Genomic DNA, 19,170 nt, shown 5'->3' on the forward strand with positions numbered 1-19,170 from the left:
GGAATAATTCGGTTAAATTAAAGTTCAGAGCTATGTAACTTGGTCATTGACCTCACACAATTACCTTGGGAAGACATGTGTGAAGTGTCCTTGAATAGATGGGCCTGTATTCATTAACCCATTTTTGCCTACCGTCTAGAAAAAAGGTCTTTGCAAACAGCGTAGACCCAGATGAGACGCCGCATGATGCATGATGTGGCGTCTCATCAGGGTCTGCGCTGTTTGCTTGAAGGAATTTTTGTAAGAAATATTCTAAATATAGAAATAAATATTCTAGACATACCTGATTTTTGAAATGAATTGATCCAATTTAGAAGGATGGAAGAGTCCACTCTAGGCATAAATGGGTTAACCTATTCAAAGACTTACGAATACAGAATAGACTTAAAACCAGGAAAATTATTTTTAGCGTTTGAATCAATAATACACCAGCTTCCAATGTCACAGTGATTACGTAATTAACAAAATGTTCTACTTGAAGAATGATGTAGATAGAGGTGGTTTCCTTCAAGTTTGACGCAAAATGAAAGCAATTATTAAATATTTCAATTGAAAGAATATTCTTTATTCTAAGACTTACGTCTGAGGTTTGTTTGGTGAATACAAGCCCTGGAGTAGAAACAGTGATATTGAGTTGTTGCACCGATTCCTTAATCAGAGCGCGCAAAACTCAAAACTCGAGCAACAAATGGGCGGCAAGTAGTATAGCAAAAACCATTCAATTTATAGTGACTAGTCAAGCTAGAAATGAAAGTTAACTCCGTTTAATATACAAAACATGATTAAAGACATTTTGGCATACATTAAATCATTAAATGCTGAAGCTGCAAGATAATTACAAATACTTTGAATTCCTCGTCAAAACGATACTATTTAAACAGTAAACAATGTATCAGTATCTAAAATCTGCTTGACTGAGCAGGAAATTATTTTGCCCTTACCTCCAATGATGGATAGAAAACGTAGTAATCCAGCTTGGAGGTGTATGGTGATGGCTAACTACTTGAATGCAACAAATAGTGGTGACTCCTTGTTCATATAATCACAAAACGCTGCTGAAAAGCAATTTTGCAACAATGCGTAACTCAGCTGCTTTAATTAATTCTTGCTTGTTATTCAATGTTTGACTTGTTAACAGCATCAACAATGATGCACTTTTGTAAAAAAAGTATGGATACTCTACTTGATATTTCAATGACTGGTATTGATCAATACTGCTTCAAAATAATGATTTAATGTCTTACACAAAACAAATGTAAAATACTATATGTAATACTTATCATACATAGAATATTACTGCTATATGTAGATGTAACTTGCACAGAAATATCATATCCATATAAATGATACTACACTCAAAAATTAAATGACTGGCTGTGATAAAGTTAGCATCGAAATAATGGTTTAATAAATACTTGATGGCCCACACAAAACAAATGTGAAATACTGAATGTAGTACTAAATTCATAGAATATTAATGTTTTATATGGGTGTAACTTTTAGCAGAAACTGTCTAAATATGATATCATATCTTCAGGAAGCGGCCCAATAAACATGGCATTGGCAGACATAAATAATTTCATTGTCAGGATTAATTCACTTCAGAGTATTAAATAACTCATTCTTAGATCTAAATAACATATAACTGACATAAGAATTAAAATACCAGAATTTTATATTCCTTTCTGCAAAGCTACAAGAATTTGCTATAACCGTTACAAATAAACACGCACATAGAACAAATTTACAGAAATATAAAAGAGCTTAATATTCAAAAAAAAACTGTCAGTAAAGAAACTTATAACTCCTCAAGAAAACATCTGATAACTTTACAAATTGTTTCACCATATACTTATTATAATTGAAAATTCCCTGAAGAGTGATCACCATTGTTAAAGGCAGAGTACTCATTCCTAAGGAAGATAACACATTTGTAAGGTATGTTATATTGTTTGGAGTATTCATAGTGCAATTGCACTCTTACACATTTCGATAATTTCTTTGTTTGTAAAAGTTGCATAGTTAAATGTTTTACAAACAACAAACAGTGAAACATGCCCTGACAAAAGAAAACCCTTAGTGTTCCATTCTAATATGACACGCACAAAAAGCAATAAAAACAACAACAACAAGAATATACACAATGACATGAATTAGCAAATAACTCTGTTACTATCATCAAGAGTAATGAACCTTGAGTATATAAATTGTACCTTTTATGCTGATTCTGCTCTTTCCAACAGTTTGCGAATGATCATCATTAAACGTTTATTTTAATATAAAAAAGGCAAAGGTTTTGTACAAAGGGATCTCATTAAATTTGTTTTTATTTTCAATGTCTTAATGTTCTATACCATTCAGTCACCATGTAATAGCTTTCTAAAAAGTTGTACTTTAGGTGCAGTCTTGTATGAAAATTGAATAATTCATGAAAACCAATGTTGGACTACCACCTTTAAAGATCCTCTTTTATCTTAACGATACTGTAACTTGAATAAGACAGCGATAGGGATGCACGGTGAAAATGATAACAAGAAGATGTCATCCTGCAGAATAGCCCATGATTATTTAGTGGGTTGTAGCCCTCACCATGATAATGCCACTAAAACTTAAGCCCCCCTAATTAAACCTAAATTACTGACCACTGATTAACAACCACCAGAGAGATGATTATATAGCATTAACAACTTCGTAATAGGGATGGGAAGGAATCCTGAAATATTAGATTTAAAAGCCCCAAGATGCAAAAACGTCAGGGATGACACATTTTTCGCTTTTATGAAATTTTTCATTAAAAGATTAGTCCCTTCAAAACAAAAGTCAATGTGGAAAGTGTTGTTTGTGATAATCCTGAGTGGACTGCACATGCTAATCTGGGACAACACTTTACGCACATGCATTTAGCCCCAATTTTCCAAGAGTGCATATCAATATGAATTCTGAAAGAGTAATCAGTCTAAAAGTGAACTATCTTTTAACCCATTCATGCCTAGCGTCCTGAAAAAAGGACATTGCAAACAGCGTATTCCCAGATGAGACGCCGCATGATGCGGCGTCTCATCTGGGTCTACGCTGTTTGCTTAAAGGAATTGTAGTAAGTAATATTCAAAATATAGAAATAAATAAACTAGACATCCCTAATTTTGGAAATAAATTGATCCAATTTACAAGGATGGGAGAGTCCACTGGGCATAAATGGGTTAATATAAACCCAAACAGCATGAAAATTATTGTTTCCTACTCTGTTGATCCACCCACGATCTTCCACCCACCATTTGATGATTTGTTTTTACCACAGGGTAAAAGTCCCCAAGTGGATCTAATCTAATTATCATGTTTAAGGTCCACCCTTAAAACAGACACCTAATTGTGCTATATTAAACATTTTCACCCAGTCAACATTAAAAACCATTGAGTAGTCAAGATTATAAAACATTAATCAATCGAAAACCTAGAGTGTCTAATATTGAGAAAAGGACTTAAAATAGTCAGCGTAGGTGTTTTGCATAGGTTCTTTTTATCAACTGATGTCAAAATAATTGATACGAGCGACCACGATAGATATGATTGGACCTGAATGGAATTTTGAGATTACGCAGTAATTTATGCAAGAAACGGTATGTTAAGTGCTTGGAAAACAAAATTCTCTTCAGGGTTTTCATCTCTTTGCAATTTTAACTTAACCATTTACTGTTAATATATGCATTTTGACACGTGTGTAGTCCCTTAGAAAATCAAATTACCGGTACATTAGAGATCTTAAATATTAGATTCAAGTTTTACAGGTTTCGATTTTAACATTAAGACACTGATGAGCAGCAAACAGCATAAAACCTGACCAACCTTATTTGCATACAGCCATTTTCAGTTGGTTCCCTGAGACCTTATCTGCTTTCAAAATCAACACATATTTTTAAAAGTAATATTAAAATGTTGTCACATGAAAATCTTCCCTAACAATATGAAAACTATATTGACATGGATGGGCAGCCCCTAAAATATGTTAGCAATGCTCTGGGAAAAGGGGGTTTAGTACATGTGCGTTAACCCTTTGCATGCTGGGATATTTGTCGTCTGCTAAATTGTTGTCTGCTGAATTTCTAAAATTATCATTTTCTTCACTTTTTTTCAAAGACCTATATCAGATAAGAAAACAGTTTGGATCCTGATCAGACGCCACTTTTTGTGGCGTCTGATCTGGATCCAAACTGTTTGCAAAGGCCTTTAAAATTCGGTTCCAGCGCTAAAAGGGTTAATTATTGTCCCAGATTAGCCTCTGCAACTACACTTTGTGTTCTTATGGTAATTTGAAAGAAATATCTTTTTTGAAAAACTCCAGTGAAGGCGGAAAGTGTCTTCCCTGATCAGCCTGTGCAGACTGCACAGGTTAATCTGGGACAACACTTTACACAAATGCATTAAAACCCAATTTCCAAGAGCGAGGGTAATTTTTGCAAGATGTTCCACTTAACTATTACAATACTAAAATGCATTTTAGGCTTGTCAACAAGTGGACCAAAAAGAACTGTATACCAAATCAGAACTTTGCATATTAACTCATTGTTCATGCATAACTCTCAACCAATATGAAGACTTCATGTCAGCAATATATATGTCAGCAGGTATATATATAAATAAATATATATCACTTGACAAAAGATTCACTCAGAAAATTAATTGATTATTATTATAATCACAATTATTACACCAACACAACAAGGCTGGGTCCGATTAAATGAGAGCGACCATGGTCGGGCGACTATGGTTGTACCAGCGAATAATCGTCGTGTGACGATAACAGGGTTTAATAGAGAGCGACGATGGTCAGTCCACCGCGCGTTGTTCGACATACTGTCGAGCGACAGCAATCCACACCACGACTGCTTGTCGCTGGACGCTTTGTCGGCACCCAACACCCCTGCCAGGAGACTCCCAGACAATCTGCAATGGTACCAAGATCGTCTGGGTACCTGTAGGACAATCCCAGACAGTCTGCGGCGGTTTCAGAACGTCTCCCAGATTATCTGGGTACCTGCAGAAGACATCCAGAGAGTCTGAGACAGTGTCAGAGAGTCTTAAAGACCGGCGAGGCACCTGCAGGAGACTCCCAGGCAGTGTGCGATGGTGTCAGTCTCCAAGAGCGGCGGTGCACCTGCAGGACACTCCCAGATAGTCTACGATGGTGCCAAGACCGTCTGGGAACCTGCATAAGAATCCCAGACTGTGCCAGACAGTCTCCTAGACCTCGGGGGCCCCTGCAAGAGACTCTCAGACAGTCGGTGACGATGCCAAGACCGTATTGGTACTTGCAGGAGACTCCAAGATGGTGCCAGACTGGGCGCCGGCAGGAGACTCGCACACGGTGCCAGACAATATACCAGACCTGGGAGGATCCTGCAGGAACCCCTTCTGTCTGAGAGACTGCCTAGCACCGTCACAGATTGTATGGAAGTCTAGTGCAGGTACCCAGACGGTCTTGGTACCGTTGCATACTGTCTGGGTGTCTCCTGCTGGTGCACCGCCGGTCTGGGAGGGTGTCTTGCACCGTCGCAGACTGTCTGGGAGTCTCCTGCAGGTGTCAATGCGGTCTTGGCACCGTCTCAGACTATCTGGGAGTCTCCTGCTTGTACATTGAACGCCACGAGTGGTCAGTCTAGTGCATTCCTCTTGATGTCCCGTAGCTTTTTATGCTCCCCGAAATATTTTCGGTGGAGCATATAGTTGCCAGTTTGTAGTTCCTTCTGTCACACTTTTTTTGACAGTTTCTCATAGCACCTTCATTTCTTTACCGATCTCTTTCATATTTGGCATGTAGGTACCTTGCATGGACCTCTACCTTTTGATGAGGTTTGAGGTCACTGGGTTCAAGGTCAAGGTCACCGAGGCTAATAATAGATTTTTCCGTCACACTTTTTTAAATCTTCTCATAGCACCTTCATTTCTTTACCGATCTCTTTCATATTTGGCATGTACGTACCTTGCATGGACCTCTAACTTTTGATGAGGTTTGAGGTCACTGGGGTCAAGGTCACTGAAGCTTATAATAGATTTTTTTTAGGTGGTTATTAACACATAGATTGACAAAGCGCATCATCGGGGAGCATCCATCAGTTTCACTGATATTCTTGTTTTTACATGTGTCTGCTGTCCTCAACCCCACCCCACACGCGTTTATGACTGCCAAAATATCCTGCCACTTTTTCGGCTTGTTTGCCTCGGTCACCAATGGCCCTTGCGTTCCCTCCAGCAGGTTCTTGTTCTCGTTATCAATCTCTATAAGCATATCTATCTCTTTTTTGGACCACGAATGGCACTGACTCGAATCGTTGCTGTCTTTGTCTTCCATTTTTCACATGTATTTTCGCTTGAATGGTGATGGCAACGGCATCATTGATGACAACTTGCTCCTTGAACACGACGAGTGGTTAGTTTGCGGCTGACGAGCGTCGGTAGACCTCACAGTCAACCGACTACAGTCGGGTTTTGTATTTTTTCATTAAACCGGACCCAGAAGTTACAAGTGGGACAGGTCAGCACATGTCAATGGTATGGTGCATGCTGGGACATCATCAAGGGTTTAACCCTGTCCAGCTCGCAAGCTAAGTGAAAATGGCTACATACAACCAGCATACAATTATTACAACCTGCGAGTAACTCAGTAACTCGCAGTCTCTTCAGGTTTCTGCTGCTCATCAGTATCTTAGGATTGGAATGAAGCTTTTAAACTTGAATCTAGTAAAAAAGTAATAAATTGTATTGATTGTCTAGGTGACTAAAACCTTCAAAATAAAAGATTTAAAGGTTTAGCAGTAAAGGTTTAAACAATTAAGGCTGAAAAATGACTGAACCACTGACCCTAGTTGGCCAGCCTCCATCTGTAACACTGACCTGTGCTGACCGCTTGAATAGCCATTAAGAAGGCACTTATTCATTGAAATACCTGGGAGGCTATAAAGAGCTGATTAGGCCAAGAAAATAATGTTTTGTTCCTTGAAAACATTCTATTATTTTATTTGCCCATAAAATAACATAAACTTATTATGATAAGATGTATTCAAAATATTAACTTTACATTGTTTCATACACATTTAATGAAATACTGAACAACGATGAACAATATGCTATAAAATTTTACAAAAATTGTTCTGATATTTAATCATCCAAGTACTGTACAAATCAGTGATGCTGCAAGACAAAACAGTGCTATCTAGTTAAGCAAGAAATAGCCCACAATGTCCAAATAGGCAAGGTCAAGTTTAAAGCGAGGTTGAGTGGTACCAGTGAATACAGAACATCTTTAAACTAGAACTGAATACATATCAATGATTTTTAGCAATTTTGTGTTAACCCTTTACCGAACAGAAGCAAATGGAAAATGGCTATTATATGGTTATATGCAAACAGCATAAAACCAGAAGATCCAAATTGCAGTCTAGTCTGTTCAGGTTTTCATGCTGTTTGCTGCTCATCAGTATCTTAGGGTTGGAAATGAAGCTTTTAAAACTTGAATCTAGTATAAGTGAGAAAAGTCTTTGATTTAAATTGATTCTCTAAGGGACTAAAAACACGTAAATATGTGGATCGAAGTGGTAAACGGCAAGACTAATTGTAAAATCTACTTTGCCAGTCACAGAAGCATCATAAAAGACTCATGGAAAGCTAAACAGATGAATATGACGATCACTGCATTAGTGGGGCATACATTTGGTGCATATTTATCATATCATTTTGAAAACAAACATTTTTCCAGTATCTTTGCTTGTCCTGATATTGCAATCATAAACATTTAAGGCCACTTAATAGAAATGCAATTAATCTGCAGAGAAAAGACCCAGATGAAATATGATTCTGCCTCAGTATCTGTAAAAAATGGTTTAATGTACCCAACAGGTGTCAAAATAACAACAAACTCAAGGTATTTGGTGCAATACTGAATTATCCATCACTAGTTTCAATGCGACACTCGATTCTTTCTGCCACAACCGAAATGTGTCTCAAATACTGTATCCTGAACTTTATACCCAAATGAAGCATATGGCCATCTTTGTGATACCTGCCAAATAAAATCTGGGTCTTATAAGGGCAGACTTTGTCCACTTGAGAGGGTTTAGTTTTCTTCAAGCACCTTTTCTTAACATCATACCAGAGTACGACCATAATGTATTTAAATGCCTGTATGTGAACAGTTTCATTTGAGTTGCACAAACTTGATAATTGCATGTCTGTTTGGTTACTTTCATAATTGACAAAAGCAGTTTTTGCTGAGATCTATAGTATTGACATTTGAGTTTAATTAACTTGATCATCATACATGTATATCCATTTTGTTACTTTCATCATTAATGACAAAATTTTTACTGAGATTTATTACACTTAATTGTCCCAAATATAAACGCAATTTTTTTTTAGAGTTCTCTAATTGATTAAGAAATCTTACATTTGAAAATTATCATAACCAACTGTTTAGCAAGCAAGGTATGATACTTATTTCATGTAAAACCCTTTCCAATATCAAGTCCATTTGGCGTCAAAAGCATTAACAACAATAATTGAAACATATGTCGCCGGATCAGGATTACATTTAACGATTTCCAGTAAGTTTATTTTTCTCAAAATATTGACCCTTGTTGCAACAGTTTGCAAATAATTAATATTCAAGCCGTGGGCCTTTGGGGGAAACCCGCCTGGCGTGACATCGGAAACTTCATACACAGGACTGTTCATGGGCAGATTGAAATGTGAGTCCCCAGATAATAGTAATTTGTGACATTTGCCGGGACCAATTTTTGCAAATCTGCAATTCAACATGAAATTATTTCTGTCCTCTATCACTTTAGCCCTTTGCATGCTGGGAAGTTTGTTGTCAGCTAAAATGTCGTCTGCTGAATTTCTAAAATGAGCATTTTCTGAGATTTTTTTCAAAGAATACTATCAGAATAGCAAACAGTTTGGATCCTGATGAGACGCCACGTTCTGTGGCGTCTCATCTGGATCCAAACTGTTTGCAAAGGCCTTCAAAACTCGGTTCCAGCACTGAAAACGTTAGACCTCACATAAATATCACTTACAAAACATTTTTTCTTTAGTTTTCTACATGCAGGCTATTACCATGAGATTTTGCAATTATTATTATTATAATTGTCGTTGTTGTTGATGATCATGATGTCATCATATTGCTTCTTGGTCATTTAATTTGTATTTAAGTATTCTTGGAAATTACAAAATCACACAATTATGGTAACTATCATTTATTGTTCTATTAATCAATGACAAAAAAAAGTTGTCATCCTCCTTCAACCCCCCTCCCCCTCCCCGTTGTAATTATTTATTGAAAAACATAATTCTCTATTTTCATTATTGGTATATGCAATTTTATTATAATCTAATTAATACCAACAGATATGCTTTGCATAAGAAAAATAAACAAAACCAAAGACTCCATGAATACATGTATATTCCGCACCTTCTACTGAGTTACCCTAATAAAATGAATTCCAATCGAATAAATTATAATTAATAGCTGAGTGAAAGTGATGCAAGAAGGTAGTATCTATATATGAATAAAATGTCCACATACATGTGTATAAATGTGTGTGATTAATACATAATTTGTACAATAGACAACACCAATCATGATGTTTTGAAGAAATGATCACTTATTGAGATTGATGATTAAAAGAAAGCTTTTATTGCCTAACTACTTACTACGCAATCATTAACAAAGCCAAGCTATTAACATAATATGATTTATATTGATGAATCAAACAAGTAATGAATCATCAGAGACAATCTTTATTTTATACAACCAAAAACCATTTAACAAAATATTAAAACAACAAGAAATGTGTCCCCACAACACGGATGCCCCCAACTGTAACTTTGTCACTACATAAAAGCATAACTGTGTAAATGCTTTTGAGATATATATCGCCTTTATTTTATTAAACTATTAATTGCTGCATAACAGATGTTCAATATTTAAATTTTGTTGTTTGTTACATAATGTTATCTGCTGCAGTTTGTAGATGTTTTTTTCTGCCAATTCTTTGCATGCAAATAACAGGAATGCACGTATCTTTTTGTCAACTGTAGAAAAAAACACATTTTCTTATACTTACTAGTTTTTGGCCTGGCATGGCCCATGTCGAACTTGGCCTAGAGATCATCTAGATAAAACATATGACCAAGTTTGGTGAAGATCGGATGAAAACTACTTGAATTAGAGAGCGGACACCATGCTGAATGTTTAAAACACACTAAGTGACCCCGTGACCTAGTTTTTGGCCCGGCATGGCCCATGTTCGAACTGGCGTAGACATTACCTAGATACAACTTCTGACCAAGTTTGGGGAAGATTGGATGAAAACTACTTAAATAAGAGAGCGGATACCATGATGAATGTTTGAAACGCACTAAGTGACCCCGTGACCTAGTTTTTGGCCCGGCATGACCCATGTTTGAACTTGGCCTAGACATTATCTAGTACAACTTCTGACCAAGTTTGGTGAATATTGGATGAGAACTACTTGAAATAGAGAGCAGACACGAAAAGTGTGCCGGACAGACAGACAGACAGACAAACAGACAGACCGACAATGCGAAAACTATATGCCGCCCGTTGGGGGCATAAAAAGTCGTGTTCTTACTTCAACTCTTTATTATGTTCACTGTTAGGTGTAAAGGGAGACAAATCAAATTCAACAAATAAATTAACCGTGCTCTGGGAAAACAGGGCTTAATAATAAAATGCATGTAAGTTAAATGCAGTCCCATATTAGCCTGTGCAGTCTGTATAGGCTAATCAGGGACGACACTTTCTGCCAAATCTGGATTTGGGACTTCCTTTAAATGAAAAATACCATAAAAGCAGAAAGTGTTGTCCCTGATTAGCCTGTGTGGACTGCACAAGGTGATCTGGGACGACACCTTAAGAACCTGCATTTAACCCTGTTTTCCCAGAGCAAGGCTCAAATAAGCCTACAATACAATACTAGATTGTAACCTACAATCCAATACTAAATTGTAACCCAGGCAAACACTTTAAAAAAATATTCAGCATCATTGAGCATGCCATCCCAGATAGCCACTAGGGTAATGTACCTCAATCAATTTTAACAATGTATTATTTCATTTAAAATTTATTATCAGACAACCTTACTTTGAATACAACATGATAATCAAGTATTTGTTCTTAAATACTGAACTTAATACAATATTGGCCTGTTTACGAGCAAATCTACTGTGTATGTTATATACCTGAGTGCATGATACCTGTTCATTTATTATAATTAACTGAGTTTCACAGCTAAAACAACTCATATATTCTTCAGTGAAGTTTATAATTAATGGATCATAATGTCTAACTCTGCAATAATAAACTTTTAACTCTGTATATTTAAGTACACTTTTAAGTGTTTTTTAACAATGCTTTAAAATTCAATACTTAAATTTCAAGCATGTTTTATTGATTAATACGCCAGACTGCCGTCACAAACAATAACATAATACTTTCCAATTAAAAACATCGCAACACCATTTTGAGAGGTTTCCTAAAATTGGTTTATAGTTTACCCACTACTTTTTAAGGGGTCATCAATTAAGGTAAACATAATATGATTTTTCTGTTTTAGTGAACATTATCAATGTATGAATCATTAGTAAAAATGAAAAAAACACTGTCAATTTAATTGCATAGTGTTTCCAAATGTTAACTATTTGTAATGGGCATTAAAACGAATTTAATAGCTTAGTATCATGTCTATGAATAGTCATGCTCGAGTCTAACAGTGATAAAAATACCAATAAAGTAATACCTTATATAAAAATATCTAATAAATATTCCACAAATCTTAAATCAAGTTCTGAATAATTTAAACATAACATATTTGCAAAATATACAGCCATATATTATGTTTATGGTTGCTATGGAATTTTAAATATATTGACCTATATTTTTTATCATCAAATTTTCAACAATCTCATCAAAGGTTTCTTGGATAAATGCAAACAAATAAACATGTTGTAAATTTCATAAACACAATAAAACCAAATAGCAAGCATAACTTGGGGAAATTACTACAGCACGTCAATCAAATCAATATTAGAAAAATACATTTTCTGTCAAATAGTTTCCACTTTCATTGTACTGAGACACGAAAATATTATATTTATTACCAAATTTCACATAAACATGAGACTATGCAATGATAAATGTCACACCTTGAAGAAATTGAGGCACAAAAAAAAGAAGACATTCTTCAACAATTCACTATCTAGTCTTATTTAACATCTTCAATAGAAATATTTGATGGTCTGATTACACGCCTCGCTTCACGCCCAAACATAACATCCAAGGTATCTATTTGCAATCCCATTTTAATCCCAACATAAACTCCCCACCCTGCCGAAAAAAATCAAATTTCAATAAATTCTTGAATCCTTCAAAAAAACTTTTTCGAACCACTAAAAACTTTTTGCTAAAAACAGTCCCCACGTAACTTTTTTATATTATTTCTTTTAATCATTTAATGTTATACAACCTTTTGAGTACCAGCAGGTGATATAAATAGGTGAAACTGGTATACATTAGGATGATAAGACAGACGACTTTTTAAAAATGTTTTGGTTGGTTGCACCAATGCCCATGTTAGCAGTGTTTCATTGCAGCTATGGGTGCTAAGGCCCATTCACGGAGCTTGTCGAGCACTGTTGAGCCTGTCGCATACCATAGACGGATAATATTTCGCAGTTCAGTGTCATTTATAATAAATAAACATTGTTGATGGATGCCACATACCAAATCTTATGACACTCTGCGCTGATATCAAATTATGCCCGCCATTTAAGGATCATAGGTCAACGATGAAATAAATACAAGAATTTTACAATCTAGAACACATAACCGCATAATGCATACCAAAATACAGTATCAAGTAATATGAGTGAAATGAGCATGGCAAATTGTACTTAAAAACAGCTACATAACCACCAATGGCAATTTAATAGTGTCATATCCAAATACAACATTGTGTTATAAATCAGGCACTAAAGCCATTTACCTTCAAAACAGAGAGAATTTTAATTAATAGCAAAGTGTGCAGAAATGCGCAAGAGTCACATTAACCTGGGCTTGCTTTCTTGATGTGGGGAAAGGGAATTGTCTTTAATTTTGGGGATAATTATAGAAAAATAACATAGACAAAATTGTGAAAGAGGAAGAAGTTTACCAAAAAAAAGCTTAACATTTGGGGAAATTTTGCATCTGGGTCTGTCTATTTGGGGGCTGGTGCCCTTATAAGGAGGAAAAGGGAGAGAAGGAAAAAAGGTAAAAAGCTATGGCTTCAGAGTTCAGAGATTGAGTAAGGGAGATAACAATGCATTTAAACCAAAGCCAGAGTTACCACTCATGAACATATACTAACATTTCTAGAAACATTCTGAATTATACCATTATTCAGCAATGTAACATTCATTTAACAAAATGATGTTGTATTTTTCAGTATTTTAAACCAATCTGCTGGTACAGTTGGGGGCTCCCTGATGATGTTTTTTTTTGTTAGCTGATTACTCTTTTAGTTAGTTGATTACTCTGATTGTGAACATGGAAACAATAAAAAATAAGCCTGGCCTGGAAAAATGGGGCCTAATTCATGTGTGGTTAGTGTCATCCCACATTAGGCTTAGCAGTTTGCACTGGCTAATCAGGGACAACACTTTCTGCCTGCACTGGATTATTGTTTAGAAAACTTCCTTTAAATAATCAGGGACAACACTTTCTGCCTGCACTAGATTATTGTTTAGAAAACTTCCTTTAAACAGAAAATTCAAAAGAAGGCGGAAATGTTCATCTCTATTAGCCTGCGCGGCGGACTGAAAAAGCTAATCTGAGACGATCCTTTACTCAAATGCATTTAAAGCCTGGTTTTCAAAGATTACGGCTCAAATAATAAGATGCCTGTAACATAAATGACAGTCAAGAATAGCCAGGGCCCTCAATCTATCAAATCTGCCGCCGAATTTTGGCGGCATGGCAGTCCCCCACCTGAAAAGTACTTTTTTCCCCTTTTGGGGGGGGGGAAAAATTCTCCATTTTTTAATAGAAAGATGTGTCTCATGAGTATTATATCTCAATTCTATTTCAATTTAATCTTTTCAAACATACTAAATTATGAAAAATGCAATGAATATAGTGCAAACATGTACAAATGTAATAATGAGAGAGTAAGTAAAAAAATCGCCCAAAAAGGGAAACGCCCCGAAAAATTCCCCCTCCTAAGGGCTGCGGACCCCTTCCCCCAAAGTAGTCTGAGGGCGCTGATAGCAATATGTGCAAGCTGTCCACTATATAGGGAAACTTCATACAAAGTTTTATTAAAAGCAGATACAAAATTCCTTTAAAAAAGATATTTGTGTTCCAAGGGCATTAACTCCCTGAAAAATCCTTGCAGCGACCTGTCAATATGCTCATATAAACACTCTGAAGATGCTGCCTTAAAAAGTTCATCTAATTCAGGTCGTCAGTTTCTGAAATCTTGCGCAAAACAGAAGTACTTAACTGACAGACAGAAGGATGATCCAGAGTAATGGACGCAATTCTCAGGGCCAACACAACACAAAATACCACTGTTAGTGCATTAACCCTGTGCATGCTGGGAAATTTGTTGTCTGCTAAAATGTTGTCTGCTGAATTTCTAAAATTAGCGTTTTCTTCAAAGAATACTATCAGAATAGCAAACCGTTTGGATACTGATGAGATGCCACATTCTGTGGCGTCTCATCTGGATCCAAACTGTTTGCAAAGGCCTTCAAAATTCGGTTCCAGCACTGGAAGAGTTAATTTGTACCTGCATACAAGGTAGGTAAGTAAACAGCACAAGAAATTCATATTAAAAGCCAGTTTTTCTGAAAATGAATCATATCTCCAAGACATCATACAACAGTAAAACCAGTAAGATTCTTGGAAAAAACTATTCAAATATCAACAACATTTTAACTATTCTCTAAACTCTTGTGCATCAAAAACAATCTCTGCGGATTTGCGAACCTCATGGTAAGGACAAAATCTCAAACAACTTGAGTGTTTAATAATTTAAAAGGAGAAGTCATAACTTGAAAAGTTAATAAAATACTGATAAAAATGAAATGAAATTTAAGTGTTTTATAAATATATATAAAAACTTTTACTGCCCTGTGATAAGCTTATAATGTGATTGTACAGGATGTGCATGCAATCCATGAACATTTCTTTAAGGGTCTATTAAGAAAGTGCTGTATCCGATTCATATTAAAAAAGTGCTTTATCATGCATATATCTCAATAGAAACACAGCTCCTCTTAAATTTTGCATCATAAAACATATAATGCAAAATAAAGAGTCTGTTTTTTTGTCTCCCAGTCTATACTGGGGGACGTATTGTTTTTGTCCTGTCTGTTTGGTTTGTTTGTTGGTTTGCTTGCGTCAAACTTTAACATTGGTCATAACTTTTGCAATATTGAAGATAGCAACTTGATATTTGGTATGCATGTGTATCTCATGAAGCTGCACATTTTGAGTGGTGAAAGGTCAAGGTCATCCTTCAAGGTCAAAGGTCAAATACATGGGGGGACATAGTGTTTCACAAACACATCTTGTTTTGTTATGCAGCACACATTAAGTTTAATGTTGTTTAAACCGATTAGCTTTGTAAACTTGCTTCATAGGCAAAAACTTAAAAAATGAAATCTAAACAAATATATTGCAATAAATTGAGTCGTGTTCTGAGAAAACTGGGCATAATGCATGTGGGTAAAGTGTCATCCCAGATAAGCCTATGCAAACCGCACAGGCTAATTAGGGATGACACTTTCCGCTTTAATGACAATTTTCGTTTAAATGAAGTCTCTTCTTAGCAAAAATCCAATTTAGGCGGAAAGTGTCGTCCCTGATTAGCCTGTGCAGACTGCACAGGCTAATCTGGGACGACACTTTACGCACATGCATTATGCCAAGTTTTCTCAGAACAGGACTCAATTAATCAACATTCAACAGCTGTACATCATCACATCTGTAAAAGTGAAAAGGCATACATTCATTAAAGTGTCATACTTTTTACTTTCTAATAAAACCAAAATACTGTTATTGTCGTCTATTTATTCATTTTTATTTTTTTAATTAAATGGTTGACTTGAAACTCTTAATGATAAACTCACAGGCCCCTGTAAACAACAATTTTTGTTCAGACTTCAAATTGAGATAAAGATTTTACACAGGTCGGGGAGTGAGTGAGGGGTCAGGAATGATAAATAGGTCACATTTCTAGAATGTTATTCAGTATGATTGTTACATACGGGATTCATTGATAATAGCTACCCTAGCATTGTAAACATAAACTTTAATTGATTATATATATTTTTGTTAACAAAGGAATAGTAATCATTATATGGGCACAGATTGCGCAATCCAAGATGCTGGGGCGTTGAACCTGCACCATATGGGACAGTTTATGATATGAGCTGCACTCTGGCAAAATGTGACTTAATGCATGCACATCAAGTGACGTCCCAGATAAGCCTGTGCAGTCTGCACAGGCCAATCAGGAACGAAAACACTTTCCTCTTTTATGGAATTTTTCATCTAAAGGAAGTCACTTCTATACCATTATCAAGTCGATCTAGAAAGTTATCTTTCGTGAATAGCCTGTATGAACTACACAGGCTAATCTGTGAGGACACTTTACACACATGCATACAGGCCCCTTTTTTTAACCCTTTCAGCGCTGGAACCGAATTTTAAAGGCCTTTGCAAACAGTTTGGATCCAGATGAGACACCACAGAACATGGCGTCTCATCTGGATCCAAACTGTTAGCTATTCTGATAGTATTTTTTGAAAAAAATCAAAGAAAATGCCAATTTTAGAAATTCAGCAGACAACATTTTAGCAGACGACAAATTTCCCAGCATGCAAAGGGTTAAGAGTGAGGCTCATATACTGAGCCAGTGTGAACTTGTAATACATAGGGAACCTTATATAAATATAGAGCAATGTTGAACATGATTTTGTTGCCACTAATCAGAAGAAAAGGGATCAATTCAAGATAGTTTTGAACAAATGCTAACAATTTACAAAGCCTTGTGAGTTGTTGTTGTTTTTTGTTTGTTGTTGTTTTGTTTCGTTTGTTTGTTGTGTTTTTTGTTGTTGTTTGTTGTGTTTTTGTTTTGTTTTTTGTTTTTATTGGGGGGGGGGGGGGGCGGTGAGGAGGGCTGTGAAAAGTCAGTCTATTTTCTCTTTTTTTTATTTGAATGTGTTGCCATTGACAGCCAAAAAGGGTAACTATTAAATGTGTAAAACATTTTTTACTTCCTACTTTCTGATGTATATTTTAAGGTAGGTAAACAAAGTATCCAAAAATAATATTTAATCTTCAGGCATCCATTAACTAAATAAGAGCACAATATTTCATCACTATAGTAGTTATTATATAAAACAACAGCAGAATAATTTATACTCAATCAGCATTCACTCAATCACTTAAACCAAACATTGCTTTGCAGGGATGATCTTGGATTGTAAAAAAAAACAAAGACTGTTTCATTATTATGACGTAATATTAAATCCCTAAATCATTAATAACTTTGATTAAAATACAGCGATTCATATGAAAAATGTTCTCCTTAATGTTTAATAATGATATTTAAAAGATTAGAGGTCAAAAAAACAAACGAGCCATTATTTGTGCAAAATATTCATATTTTTACTAAACATCTTCACTATCAAACGATGTCATTAAAGAAAAGTGGCATTTTTTTCCAATCAAAATGACATTACATTGTAAAATGTACTTATTTTTCCATGCATCTTTATTATCAAGAATACGTCACTTCAACAAACTGCAATTTTGTCAATTAAAATGCAATTAAAATGTTAATCAAACCTGTGGTAGATTGGCCAATAGGAACGTCTGCCTCTTCATAAACTCGTTGATGTCTCCAATGGTGACCGACATTTGGGATGCTAGGTCTCACAGCAGCAGACAACAAAAAACACAGAAGACGACTTCAAGAAACAGCAGAAGACTTTCAAAATCAACAGCAGCAGACGACTTCAAGAAACTGCAGAAGACTTAAAGCTGAACAGCAGACTCTTTGAAGAAACAGCAGAACACTTTCAAACTTCAAGCAGACAACAGGATGAAGTTCAACGATATACAGTTACAGTTCACAGCAGATGTCTTTGCCCAACACAATTTCTTAAACTATGGTCAAGATGCAAGATACCAAAATGGAACTGTTTTGTATATGACACTTAAACTCAGTATACCTGAGACGTAAATGAACCTTCCTCCTTAACCACAGTATCTTGTCACAGTGTTATTTTATCGCAAGGTATGCAGCAAGCACAGAGTTTAGCTCACCGAGATTTTTTGACAGAATATTATACTTGATATAAATTTCGTACACCGGTGATAAAGTAGGTGGATATTTGATCCGCCTAAGTAGGTATTTTAATACTTTGGCATCAAATTAGATTGTGGAGGGATCATTAAAAAGCATTTGTTACAAGTCTGTTGTTTTTTCCTATTTTTCCGATTTAGGTATCTGATTTGTCCCATATTGAATACCGCTATTGTTTGCATTGGTTTGCACATCACATCAAAGTTAAACAAGAGCAGGCCAGTTTTCTGTTATTGCATCCAACAATTATCGCTCAATCACTCGGACTACAATTTATAATATTGAAACAGCTGTGATGGTGTCAGAAATGCACATCCTTGCAAAGCTCACATTGTATAATGCGACTTAGTCGAAAATTAATGGAGAATATTTCTACGCCAGATTTGAAATTTTGTATATGATATCTAACTGCATAATTTTTTTTCAATCAATTACGGATTTTGAATATCCACTTAACTTTGTTAAAAAAAAGAGCCTTCTCTTACATATTGCATTCTCACAAAAAAGTAAAAATGCATACACAAAATTGTTGTTTTGAACATGTGTATTTATTATTGCTTTATTGTTATTTTGAAGATGAGATGTGTATCCTTGAAGGGGCCTTTTCACAGATTTTGGCATGTTTTGAAGTTTGTCAGTAAATGCTTTATATTGATTAATGTAAACATTGGATCTAAAAAGCTCCAGTAAAAAATCAAGAATAAAATAAAAAAGGAAAAAAAAGGGATCTTTTCACGGT

General features: G+C 35.5%; 1 protein-coding gene across 3 annotated transcripts in view; it reads right to left on the reverse strand.

Annotated features, from left to right (window-relative positions):
* Positions 1-19,170, reverse strand: part of LOC127855678 (RNA-binding motif, single-stranded-interacting protein 2-like) — a 202,759-nt gene that overhangs the window by 124,703 nt on the left and 58,886 nt on the right. Inside the window, exon 1 of one of the 3 annotated variants that reach the window (XM_052391439.1) lies at positions 17,912-18,274. The exons of 1 other annotated variant lie outside the window; for it this stretch is intronic. In XM_052391439.1, the coding sequence (XP_052247399.1) occupies positions 17,912-17,983 (72 nt within the window). In that variant the 5' untranslated portion in view covers positions 17,984-18,274. Of the gene's footprint in view, positions 1-941; positions 1,056-17,911; positions 18,275-19,170 lie in introns of those variants that run through there. One more of the 3 variants, XM_052391455.1, reaches the window with a different exon arrangement.

The sequence above is a fragment of the Dreissena polymorpha genome, chromosome 13 (assembly GCF_020536995.1).
Source record: "Dreissena polymorpha isolate Duluth1 chromosome 13, UMN_Dpol_1.0, whole genome shotgun sequence".
NCBI lineage: Eukaryota > Metazoa > Mollusca > Bivalvia > Myida > Dreissenidae > Dreissena > Dreissena polymorpha.